Below are 13,237 nucleotides of genomic sequence, written 5' to 3' on the forward strand. Positions count from 1 at the left end.
GATTAAAACTACAAGCTTGCCAGCCATCTATCTATCCGAAACAGTTGCCAGCAGAGCAGCGGAGTAAATGGGGCCAGAGTTCAGAGCTGAGCTGGCTTAAATACAAATACCAGCGTATATATAATGCCGTCAAGTTTCCATCCTCGTGCATTGTACATTACTCTTGCCTTAACCTTAACGAAATATGCCAACAATTTACTTTAAGTTACTTTTTATGTACTTAGTGGCCCGGCTCGGCTATTATTGTTGTGCTCGCTCCGCCCAACACAGAAATCCTTTCTTGGACTTCTGCCCAAGGAGCTGAGTGACTAAGGAACTCGGCGACTGGCGTGCGTTTCAGTTTCAGTTTCAGCTTCAGTTTTTGTTTCTGCCCTCGGTTGCGAGCTGTGGCCCATAAAATTTATGTTGCCTCATTCCTCAATAATTGCATAGCTCAGTAAATTTTAATGCAAGCGGTCATAAATAATTTCGTTTTGTTTGTGTTTGCGTTTGTGTTTCGTTCATGTTTTGCGTTCAGCGTTTTACGTTTTGCGTTTACTCTGGGCCAGAGCGAAATAAATTACGTATACGCTAAATAACTCTGTCTCAGCCTCGTAGTGGAATAAGTACTTTAAGGAATGAACTCGAAGGCATTTCCCCACTGGCGCACGACTAAATGCATTTTGTTTGATATTCTCTTTGGCCTTTGACCTGGCGACGCCGGTCACCCTGGTGACCCTTTGCCCTTCCACTGACCCACAGTTTGCAAAAGCAAGTTAGCGTGATGAGCATGAATCTGTCAGCGAAACTCGATGAGCTGCAGCGGGGAGATCGACACCTGGAGACGACGGTGGCCCTGTGCGAAATCCGCACCCAGCTCCAGGAGCTGACCAAATCCGTGGAGAGCTGCCAGAGCGAGGTGTCCGAGGTGAGTTGCCAGTCCAGGCGCCAGTTAAAGCACTGGAAAGCTGGCCAAATTCAAAGCAAAGTGTCACGAACTGATTAACTAAGGCTGATGCCAGCCAATGAAGTGCCTAAAGCTGGACATTGCTTAGAAGTTGGAAGAAACTGCAGGATTCTTTGTTAAATGAATGACTTCCATTGACAACCAGGTGAAGCGCGACATGGTGGCGATCAAGCACGAACTGGACACCGTGCAGCAGGTGAAGGAGGAGATCGAGGAGCTGCGCGAGTACGTCGATCGACTGGAGGAGCACACGCACAGACGGAAGCTAAGACTTTTAGAACAAGTTTGTAGCTTAAATTATTTGCCATGTTGTGTAATTAAATACTTGAATTTCATTTCTCTATTCATGTACAAACCGAAACACCAAGTACCAACTACCAACTACCAACAACCAACAACCAACAGCCCAGAGCCAGACAACCACACGACCAAAAACCACCCAGAACCACCCGAACATCCATCCACCCAGCCACACTAAACCACTGAGGGCAGAAACTGCCACCATGACGGACAGATGCAAATGCTCTTCGGATTGGTCCCAGTTTCTGTCCGCACTCAAACAAATTTCTGCCCCATAACAAATTGTACAAACAGTGTTCAAATTCCAGTATAAAAAGTGACTAGCCATTTGAGAGCGTCACACAGATTTGTTTGAGTGTACTGCACACGTACAGACGGCTTCTTCATCAACGTATCTCAAATATTAGCTGTCTAATTAGTTCTTTATCATTTATTATTATGTGTTTGTAGCAAAATCAAATAAAGACATGCGAAAAATGTTAATAAAACTTTGATTTGGTTTGGTTTACAGTATGGTTTCCCACATCCGAACACTTACATGCATCAGAAAGTATCTTATTGTTTCGTTACCCTGAGTTTCAATTAGAAAATTGGCCTTATCCAAAGGGAAAGCTTTGGTTTCCTTGACGCACACTCGTTTGCAAAGCGTTTGATGGACCCGCCCGCACAGCCCCCACCGTCCCGCCCCACCCCGCCCCGCCCCGCTCCCCCAACAGTATGGTTCCCCACTAATGGCATTAACAATCACAACTTCCAGGGTCTCACCTTCTTCCTCACCTACTCGATTTTCTCGGCGGTGCTGGGCATGCTGCAGTTCGGCTACAACACCGGCGTCATCAACGCGCCCGAGAAGAACATCGAGAACTTCATGAAGGACGTCTACAAGGACCGCTACGGCGAGGACATCAGCGAGGAGTTCATCCAGCAGCTCTACTCGGTGGCGGTGTCCATTTTCGCCATCGGCGGCATGCTGGGCGGCTTCAGCGGCGGCTGGATGGCCAACCGCTTTGGCAGGTAATTTAATCGGCTCACACCAATAAAATTGCTCAAAACCTAATGTGATATATTTTGCTGGAATTGCAGAAAGGGCGGCCTACTGTTGAACAACGTGCTCGGAATTGCCGGCGCCTGTTTGATGGGATTTACCAAAGTTAGTCATTCCTATGAAATGTTATTCCTTGGCCGATTTATAATTGGTGTTAATTGCGGTGAGTAGCTGCCTTGCACTGCATATGCAGTAATGCAATCATTGATTAACTTGTGTCTTTAAAGGCCTCAACACGTCGCTGGTGCCCATGTACATCTCGGAGATAGCGCCACTGAATCTGCGCGGTGGCTTAGGAACTGTTAATCAATTGGCTGTGACCGTAGGTTTACTATTATCCCAAGTGCTGGGCATCGAGCAGATACTCGGCACCAACGAGGGCTGGCCCATCCTCCTGGGCCTGGCCATCTGCCCGGCGATCCTGCAACTCATCCTGCTGCCCGTCTGCCCGGAGTCGCCCAGATACCTGCTCATCACCAAGCAGTGGGAGGAGGAGGCGCGCAAAGGTACCAGTCCATCATCCTTGATACGAGTGATACCCTCTAACCAATGCTTCCGTAGCCCTGCGCCGCCTGCGAGCCTCTGGGTCCGTGGAGGAGGACATCGAGGAGATGCGGGCCGAGGAGCGGGCCCAGCAGTCCGAGAGCCACATATCGACCATGGAGCTGATATGCTCGCCCACCCTGCGCCCTCCCCTCATCATCGGCATCGTGATGCAGCTGAGCCAGCAGTTCAGCGGCATCAACGCCGTCTTCTACTACTCCACGTCGCTCTTCATGAGCTCGGGATTGACTGAGGAGAGCGCCAAGTTCGCCACGATAGGCATCGGCGCCATAATGGTAGGTCTGCCCAGCTATCAAGGAACCTCTCCAAGTGTCCAAGAGTACTCAATGCACAGGGATCGCTGTAAAGGATCAGGTTTCCCGCATATTGCCGCTTACTACTACTTACTAGTGGACACTTGGAAGCTTGGGAGTGGTTTCAGTGGCACCACAAACATTGTTTTTACAAGACATGGCAACTAACTGGAATGCACTATTCTTGCACAGGTTGTCATGACGCTCGTGTCCATTCCGCTGATGGATCGCACGGGTCGCCGGACCCTGCATCTCTATGGCCTGGGCGGAATGTTCATCTTCTCAATCTTCATCACCATTTCGTTCCTGATCAAGGCAAGTATTGGGGTGTCCAGGATTCTCGAGTCCTGCTCCTGCTCCTGTAGAGTAATGCCTGCGAATGTGAATGCCAAAATGCCTGCCAGTTTGGGTTTGCATTTGTTTATCCCCGCCCGTTTAGTGATTTGCATATGACTCTGAGCTCCTAGAACGCTAGAACTTGGCCCATACCACTTACCACTTACCACATACCATGTCCCATTTCCCAGTTACTCCAAGCGAGTGCGTGCGTTTATAAATATTTAAATATTAATATATTTTATGCATGAAGTTGTGTTTACCCCGTCGAGCCCCCAAAACATGAAAAACCAGTACATAAAAACACTCGCCAACACACACGTAAGAGCATGACAGTTGTCCCGCGCGTATATCTATAAATTATTGATGTGAGATATATTTGAATTTATAACAAGTTGGATTTATGACTCTCGCCCAGCCATTAAACGTAGCCTTTTTTCAGTTTTTTCCGTGCTTACGTTGATGTATTGCATTTAAGTCATAGCCGTATGTGTGTTTAATTTATGGGCCAAAACTTGGTCACTTTAGTTATTAATTACGTCCTCTATCTGCGATTTGAAAATATGTTTGCGCAGATTGTGGCCCATGCATGATTAGCTTTGGAATGCTTTTTTTGTTAGTTATGACATTTTTGGTTGGATTTTTTACGGCTTTCATAGCTTGTACACACTGTTTGCACGTGGCTTGCCAATAGATATATTTACTTTTTCAGTTGCCTAGGCTAAGTTGTTGCGCCTGCGAGCTGGACCTCCAATTGGTATATAATCAGGCACTTGTTTTTGGGTGTGTCAAGCATTGAAAGACAGGTTCCTGATCTGAAATATCCTGGCCAGCCGCTGGCGCAATTGTCCCGCCCCTAATTAGAGCTATTCTCGACTTGGCAGGCTTTCGCCCCACAAAACACTCACTCGAAATCGGTTGACGAATTCGTTCTGTTTATGATTTATACGCTTTGTTTTCCGCTAGTGGCAATCCACACAGTTTCAAAGGCAAGCAAAAGTTCCGACAAAAAGCAAAACCAACACACAACTCAGCAAAAGTTTTCCGGGCACCAGTTCCACCAGCTCCCCCAAAATGGAGAAAACAAAAAATATAGAGCAGAGCACCGCGCTGAACTCGCTTTAGAGGTGTCACCACCTCCCACACACGAAACTCTCACACAGAAACCAGAACACTCAATGTGACCTCAAGCCATAATTTAAACTCTTTGTTTGGTACTTGTGTAAGATATAGCTAACTTTACGTACAACTAAGCATTCCTAAGCATTCCTAAGCATTCTGCGACCCAGAAAGACTCGAGCGGCAGTTCAGAGGTCAACTCTTTGAGAACCAAGAAAACGAGACCAGCCAACTCCAGTTCTTATCTTACTTAGTACTTTCGATACTCTAACCAACTCATGCATAAAAGAGATCAGGCTTATCAGGCGGTTGTGGTCTATATTCATCCGTATTATTTCGAAGACAGTTCGTTAAGCGCGAGTAGAGGAAAAGCCTACATCGAGAATGCGAGTACTATGCATTTTGTATAGGAGTTCTTTGGTTATGTGCAGGAAATGATCGACTGGATGTCCTACCTCTCTGTGGTGGCCACCCTCGGCTTCGTCGTCTTCTTCGCGGTGGGACCCGGATCGATACCCTGGATGATCACCGCGGAGCTCTTCTCCCAGGGACCGCGGCCCAGTGCCATGGCTATCGCGGTGCTGGTCAACTGGATGGCCAACTTTGTGGTCGGCATTGGTTTCCCCAGCATGAAGGTGAGTGGCCGGCAAAAGCTCGTCGTATTTGGGTACTTGATTTTCGAAAACTAATATCGTTTCTATGCGACACTTTATTCACTTTCCCAGACTGCCCTCGAGAACTACACGTTCTTGCCGTTCAGTGTGTTCCTGGCCATCTTCTGGATATTCACCTACAAGAAGGTGCCCGAGACGAAGAACAAGACGTTCGAGGAGATCCTGGCCCTCTTCCGGCACAACAATGGCAGGTATGTGTTTTTGCACTAGCTCATTCTTCGCTCAAATTCTGCACACAAATCATGGCAATATGTCGAATAGTTCTTCAGCTCATAACTTGAACTCAACTTTCCTACCTGACACAAGAAATGTGAACCAAAAACTATGAAATACAATACAGAATCTTTGTAATATGCCCTCGATTACCATTACTTGGAAGTTTATTATGCGATTTGCATAACCAAACTGATCCAGTGAACCGCTTTCCTAGGATCGGTTCAGGGTTCAGAAGTTTTGATTTCTTTTCGTTTTGAAATTTTGGTTCCCTTTTGTTTTACAAAGCACCATAAGCTCGAAAATAACCCTCTGACTTGAAATACGTTCCATGTTTTCCTCCAAGGACCTTTCGAGATAGTAGACTGTACGGGTAAGTTGCATGAAGCCACCGAGGACGATCGATCAGACTCTTAAGCTCCGTATCTAAAAGCCCCAAAATCAAAATCAAATATTAGACCCGATGCGTTTCGCTCTCCAAAGTTCCACCTTAAATTTGTAGCTCGTATTGCTGTACTTTATTTAGCCACTTTATGTACCATTTTAACCGAACTAAAAATACCGAAACGAAAGTTAACCGAATCGAATTGAATTTGTGGATTTCTGCGCTCAAAAGTTTCTATGAATTTTTCGGCATGTTTGCTTAACTTTGCCTGTACTTTGTTACAAACTCGTTACTTTTTTACTACAACTACAAACCATAAACAACTGGCTGCCGTAAAGCAAACTAAATAAGACTCATAATAGCCAATCTATATAAATACCCAATATTAAATATCAATTTTAATACTCTACTCTCCAACTCTCTCTATGCATAGCTAAGCCGTTACCTATACTTACTACTATTAAGAGCCGCATCTCATCTCTTTCTGCCCCCCATCACGTTATCCGATGTATCAGATGTATCGCTATCATTGCGCCCCGTTTCCCCCATCGCTCATTTTCAAAATAAATTGGTTGGTTTCCAGTGGTCCACCCATACATAAGCCACACCCATAAAAGCCCCACACCCACACTGCCACACCACATGCACACTGATTTTGTTGCCCGATTTTTGACCTATAGCGAGGATAATGCCAACAGAAACAGTGCCACCACCGCGGACCTTGAGTTGTCGCAGACAGATGCCGAGGAGAAAGGTGGCGTGCATGCCAAGGCACAGTGAAGCTCCGCTAAGGTAGCTGTGCCCCAGAACCAGTGTGACACCCACCAGACCGTCCAGTCCTTTTCAATTAATTTATAAACTTCAATTCACCAAGTTCACTCATAGCGATTCCTGGCAGATTCCGGGACGGAGGACGTGGGAGCCATATTTCAATTAGTACTAGTGCTAGCTTAACTTAATTTCACGTTATATGTTTGATTTCAAATAAATGTTGTTTTATTACCATTTTCATTTGCCTTGGTTCGTATGTTGTTCATTTTTAAGCCGCGCCTAATAACTTCCAAGCAGCCCCAACTACAATACACTAACTACAGAATCCTCCAGCGAGAACCATTTGCGGTGTCTCACTTGACTTCAATGAAACAGCCAGACCCGACAAAACTCTCGAAATTGCTTTCATTAGTTGCAAAGAAATTAAATTTACCAAATACGTTTACACTTAAAACATAATCGTAGAGTGTGCGAATTTCAGGAGTATGCTAAACTGCACAAATAGCTTGGAGCCACAAAGTATGAATTCTGGCATCGAGCATGCCGCCTTGATGGTATCTGAGGAGAAGACCCAACATGACTCACGTAAGAATCCAAAACACGCCGGCGTTCCACCCCGAACACCCGAATCCGAATCCTCCGAATCCTTCGAATCCTCCGCATCCGCATCCTCATCCTGAATTCCTGAAATCACAACCACACCTCGATTGCGTTTCAGTTTCACTTCCAGTTTCCGTTTGAGTTTTTAATTTCCTCGTTATTTGTTGTGCAAATTGCTCGAACCACACACCCAATATTTGCATATCCATATACACAGGTTGTGAAACAAACACACACACACGCACACAAGTCAGCAAATGTCCTGTAGGTAAACATAAAGACCCTAATTTTGAATTTACTCGTTAACCGTTTAAGCCGAACAAACTGTATCTATGTAAATTGGCTCATGAACAAAACTTGTCAAACGCGTCGCATAATTAATTTTTTGTTCGACAATAAATTATGCGCATTTCAATCTGTAGGGATTTTGAAACACTCTTTTGGGTGAACGGGTAACATGAAATTGGATTTTAGCAAACACACATTTTCGAGCAATTAGGCAATATAGTCAATGTTTCGTTAGTTTACCACACCAAAAAATTCTGCATTACCCCGATCCATTCAAGATCCCCCTCTAAACTCCATCATCTCCACTCATTAATATAAGTGTGTGTATCTATGAATTTGACATTCTTATTGTTTGCCTAGCAACTCTGAAGTATTATTTGGAATGTCCTGTTTACTTAGTTGCTTGTTATTGTAGCAAATCTGCTCTCTTCTAAACTTCTAATCTGTAACTAAAATCTGACGCGATGCTCGCGTCCGTCTGAATAAATTAACTATCTTGCATTGTTTATTTCCATTCGGATTTATGAATTGTGTTTTTTTGGATCAAACAATTTTAAACATTGGAACCCTATCTATCAATCAATCGATCGATCAAAATCAACCATCAACTGGACCTCTAACACACAACCGACACTCAACTATTGTATGTAACCAACTCGACAACTACTACCAATATTGGCGCCTATCTGATCTTGCATGAAATGAACTACTCAAAACTCAAAACTCAAAACTCTATAATCGATAATTGAAAATCAAAAATGAAAAATGAAAAATGAAAAACCAAAATACCGAGAAATCCTTTGCCGTGCATTGTAATAATCAAGTGTTTGGTACGACCTCGTTTTCCCTGACGGTTGAAGGCATGGGTCCCTATCCGCTGAGCGATAGCACCAATCTGCTGGGGCCCGGATCGAGCAGCTATGGCGCGGCCGGAGTGCTCGGCCTGGCCGGATCCGGATCCGTATCCGGATCGGGTGGCCAGTGCTACACGAATTACGGCACCAATCTGCAAACGCCGCAGGCGGCGAGAAAGTGCCACTACGACGAGGTGGACGACTACAGTTTCCGCCGGCACTCGGCGCACGGAAGGATGTCATGTAGGTTGACCCAGCACCACCGCTAGTACTAAGCCACCACAACCCAGCTAGCCAGCTAGTCAGCCACTGAGCCACTGCGCCACTGAGCCACTGAGCCACTAACCCACTGAGCCACTGAGTCACCACGAAAGCATTCACACGAAAATGCCCAAGCCAAATGCACCCAGTCGAATCTCAGCCCTTTAACTATACATCTAGACGTATACTCGTACATCCAACTAGGCTAAGGCTCCAGCTGGCTAAACGAACCACCGACAGTTCGGATCTGATGAACGTAGCTTACATTGTTTTCCTTTCGTTCCTTTATAGTACGCAAGTGAAGGGGAAACTACTGATCTTGGGACCAACTGTATTAAACAGAAAAAATGGAGCGAACCGATTGGCTAAGTAATGAAAAGTCGCACCACTCTCTGAAAACAAACACCATACACCCACAGTACACCCAACTCACCCACTCGCTCAGAGATCAGAGATCAGAAAGAAAAGTGCCAATAATGCGACTGAAAATAAACACACGTCATTCAAACCAACTCATTTATTATTTAAATGCCAGCCATTTAATTCGCAATCATCAAACATCCAATAGGCCATAACTTAATGAATTGCCGCTGCGGTGAAGTATTTAGTTTTTAGTTTTAGTGGCGCCCTTCATTTATTACAACTATTATTGCCGCAGCGGCGCAAAAAGGGCTAAATGAAAATCATTTGCGTAAATTAATGAATCAATCAATCCGGCAATCAGGCCATCCATCACCAGCCCTTCGACTTCATCATCGCCATGTGAAAGATGTGTTTTGTTGCTCAAATAGACTGTGCATGCGTTTTTATCGCCCTCCTGCAACTGCATGCGTATTATTGGCATGCACTTTTTACATGCACTCCATGAATTATATTAATTAGCAGCAGTAGTGCATGCATCGCAGCTAAGAACGCCCCAAAAAAGCCCCTCCACAAGCTAAATGAACCACTAGCGATGAACGCAGCTGAGAAACCCACAATTTGGCCGCCATATTAATTGCTTTTCGTATTCTCGACCTGTGTTTGTTTGTTTTTTATTACGCCCCACCGCCTTTCCGCTGGGCAGCTGCATCCGAGCGATTTTTAGAAGGCGCCCGAAGTACACACCAGGCCCGGAGCGCTGCCTCTGCGCCCCATCACCCTCGTCAGCCTCCACCTGTCTGCCCGAGCAGCGGGCCTTGACTGAGGAGCGCCTCGCCTCCTGACTCTGCCAGTGTTCGTTCCACGAGTCGCGCTGAGGAGCCGCATCAGCCGCAGCAGGCGCAGCAGGGGCAGCAGATGCACCACCAACAGCATCTGTCCCGCTATGCCACACACGAATACGTACACTGTAGCTATGAGAAGGAAGTCGTTTGTGATCAGGCCAATCCCGCGCAGGCACCGCCACCGCAGCCAGCACCACCAGCCCCACCAGCACACCAGCAGCAGCAGCCACCACCGCCATCGCACCACTGCCAGCAGCGCAAGCACAGCCACAGTCCGCACCACAGTCGCCACACCTCGCCGCACTCGCACCACCACCACTCGCACCACAGTCGCCACAGTCGCAGGAGTCGTCGCCAGGGCAGCGGCAGTCTGCCGGGCGCCCACCAGGGCTCCGCCCACCACTCGGTGGTGCGTCCGTCGATCTGCAGCAGTCGCCGGCATCGCTCCGTCACGGATATATCCACGACGAATGTGTGCCAGGACCCCGCCTGCGCGGATCGCGAGGTGCAGGAGATAATGGTAAGACGTACCTGCTGCAACACCGCCACCGCCACCGCCACCGGCACCACCGCCACCACCGCCACCAACAGCTCCTCCCGCACCGAGCTGGCCCAGTGCTTCGCCGAGGACCTCTACGGCTCATCCCGACGCCCGAGCAGCTGCTGCACCAGCTCCGACTACTGCTACCAGACGGACTCGACGAGTCTGTACGGCTCCAGGTCATCGTTGAGTCGCAACAACTCCATCAAGTCCGCCTCGGCGCTGGTGCGTAAGCACCACAGGAGTCAGCGGAGCCTGCTGCCCGAGCACCGCCACCCCAGCTACACTTCCATATCGCTGAGGGGCCTGAACGCCAGCCGCCCGAACAGCCAGTTGGGCTCGCTGACCTCGATCTTTGACCGGGCCAAGAGCTTGGCGCCCGAGGGCTGCACACTGGAGCGTCAGAGCTCCAAGGGCGCGCTGGGCAGCAGCGAGCTGCCGGAGTACGCCTGCTCCCCGTCACCGATACGCTGGAGCTTCCTGGCCGATGGCAGATCCCCCTCCGAAATGGAGGGCGCTGTCGGCGGGGGAACCGAGAGGGAGCAGGAGGAGGACCAGCTGGACGCGTGGCAGGTGCCCGAGCCGGAACCGGAAAAGAAGCCCTGCCGCAAGATCACCACCACCAGCTCCTCCGTCTACGACGAGGGGCCCAGCACTTCGGCAGCGGCTGCCCGGAAGCGGCGGGGCAGCAAGGGAAGTCGGGGTAGCAGGGGTAGCAGGGGCAGTGCCAGTGGCAGCTACCATTGCGAGTTCGAGGACGAGGCCACCACCACTGTGATGTTCCACCAGGATGCCGGCGAGGCGTACAACAATTGCTGCAGCAACAACTACAACTACATACAGTGCAACAGCTACTTGGACCAGGACCTGCAGATCACCAGCGAGGACATCCATCAGTACCTGTCCAAGGGCGATGCCACAGCCAGCGACATCCTGAACAACTCGAAGAACTATCCCTTTCAGCCCTCGAACGCGCTGGAGTTCCAGTACAAGAACAACTTCCAGCAGGGCCAAGTGAATGCCAATAACAATAACACCAACACCACCAACACAGCCTCCAGCGATGCGGGCGAGTGCTTCCAGAACTACAGAGCCACCTCGAAGGAGACGAACCTGAACCAGAGCTCCGCGGAGCAGCTCTCGCCCACAAACATCAACTTGTCCACGAGCTCGAACAACATAAACATTGTGTTCAGCAGCAGCTTGGAGCGCAATGCCAACGAGGTCAAGTTCATCAACAACAGGAGTGGTGCCACAGCTGGCGGTGGCTCCGAGGTGGGCGGTGGCTGTGAGGTGGGTCACCATGCGGGCTACTTGCCCTACACCTATCCCAGCTACGACTACACGAACATGTCGGGCAACTCGCACTTTGAGAAGCCCCTGGGCATAGACGAGCTGCCCAAGGAGTTCGGCGGCCTGGAGGGCGCCGGATGCGGCGGCGCCTCCACCACCAGCGAGCACTCCTCGTCGCTGCCCTCGCCGCAGCCACTGACGCACCACCAGCAGCTGCACCACTTCGAGTCCTTCGACGCCGCCTCCGAGCACAATTTGCTAGCTGCCCAAGCCATGTCGCCGGGGTCCCCGCTGTCGGGTTCCGTGAACCCCGCTGGCGACGACTTCGTCCAGATGCACCACTACCATCACGCCAACTCACCGCACTCGCAATCGCACTCGCAATCGCAATCGCACCACAGCCACAGCCACGCCCACACGCACACCCACGGCCACCACGTGCACCACCTGCTAAGCCACCCCGCCTACGATCTAGCCGAGGATCAGTTCCGCTTGGGATCGGCCTTGAAGCGAGTGCGCAAGCGAGCACGCAAGTACACCGACTTCCTGCGCAAGAAGTGAGCGGTTGCCCGGACTCACTGCATCCTCCCCCAGATTCGCCCTACTTTGGCCGCAAATACCTGGTGGTCTCGAAGCGGCGATCGCAGAGCCTGGACGAGGACTAACCCCGTGGCGACTGGACAAGCAATAGCCGAGGAGCAGCCATACTTACCTTTAATTACAATTTTTACACTGCCAAAAAGTTAAGAAATTAAAGTTCATTTTTGCTAAGCCAAACTCTGTTTAAAGCGAGGATCAGTCAGATCACCCACATGCACTATGGAACGTTGTGGATTTACTAGGGTGGTAAAGTTTGGCTTCCGCAGTGAGGCCATTGATTCATTTAAAGAAAATGAAAAGATTCTCTTGAAGTTGTATGGATTGTTGTCCATACTTTATAGAGTTTTCCAAGGAAACTTGCAGAACTTGCAGATACTTTACCTCCCAGAAATTCACTCGCCCCAAATGCACACACACACACGAATCACACAGCTGCAAACACAAGAGGAAGACGAACAACGACTATTTTAAATATTGAAAAGAAATACTTAAGCCAACAGTGCGTATACATAATAAATACAAGCGGTATCAGAGGAGGGCATTTGTATATTCAACTTAAACATTAAGCGAAGGTTTTGAATTTGCATATTTAAATTGACTAAACCCATATACATAGTTAAGAGCCAAGGCAAATGGAAATAATAATGCACACCTACTCAAGCCTAGAAGATAGACAACCAATCTAACATACCAGTTAAAGCTAGCTATAAGGATGCGATCAGATGGATCGATGGATCGATGGATCAGATCGGAGCAGCGCCACAAGATTTAGAGTTTCAGCAACCGCAACTAAATAATGAAATTAACCATTAATTAACAAACAAAACAGCAAGACAAGAACAGCAACTGTAGTTTGGCACACTAGGGACAACAAGTTTAAAGTTACAAAGAGGAGTGTTAGGAACCGTGTTACACAGAAAAGTGAGAGTTTTGTTAGCATTTATTTGAT

General features: G+C 48.4%; 1 protein-coding gene across 1 annotated transcript in view; it reads left to right on the forward strand.

Annotated features, from left to right (window-relative positions):
- LOC6545127 (glucose transporter type 1) overlaps positions 1–12,358 on the forward strand; it is a 68,329-nt gene extending 55,971 nt beyond the window's left edge. Inside the window, 11 exon segments of the mRNA XM_015158121.2 lie at positions 742–907; positions 1,092–1,229; positions 2,004–2,260; positions 2,330–2,454; positions 2,519–2,797; positions 2,853–3,130; positions 3,341–3,463; positions 5,035–5,238; positions 5,329–5,468; positions 7,128–7,231; positions 9,716–12,358. Coding sequence (XP_015013607.1) covers positions 742–907; positions 1,092–1,229; positions 2,004–2,260; positions 2,330–2,454; positions 2,519–2,797; positions 2,853–3,130; positions 3,341–3,463; positions 5,035–5,238; positions 5,329–5,468; positions 7,128–7,231; positions 9,716–12,249 — 4,348 coding nt within the window. The 3' untranslated portion in view covers positions 12,250–12,358.
- The last annotated feature ends 879 nt before the right edge of the window (positions 12,359–13,237 follow it).

This window comes from Drosophila erecta, unplaced genomic scaffold, assembly GCF_003286155.1.
Source record: "Drosophila erecta strain 14021-0224.00,06,07 unplaced genomic scaffold, DereRS2 tig00000021-arrow-pilon, whole genome shotgun sequence".
Lineage (NCBI taxonomy): Eukaryota > Metazoa > Arthropoda > Insecta > Diptera > Drosophilidae > Drosophila > Drosophila erecta.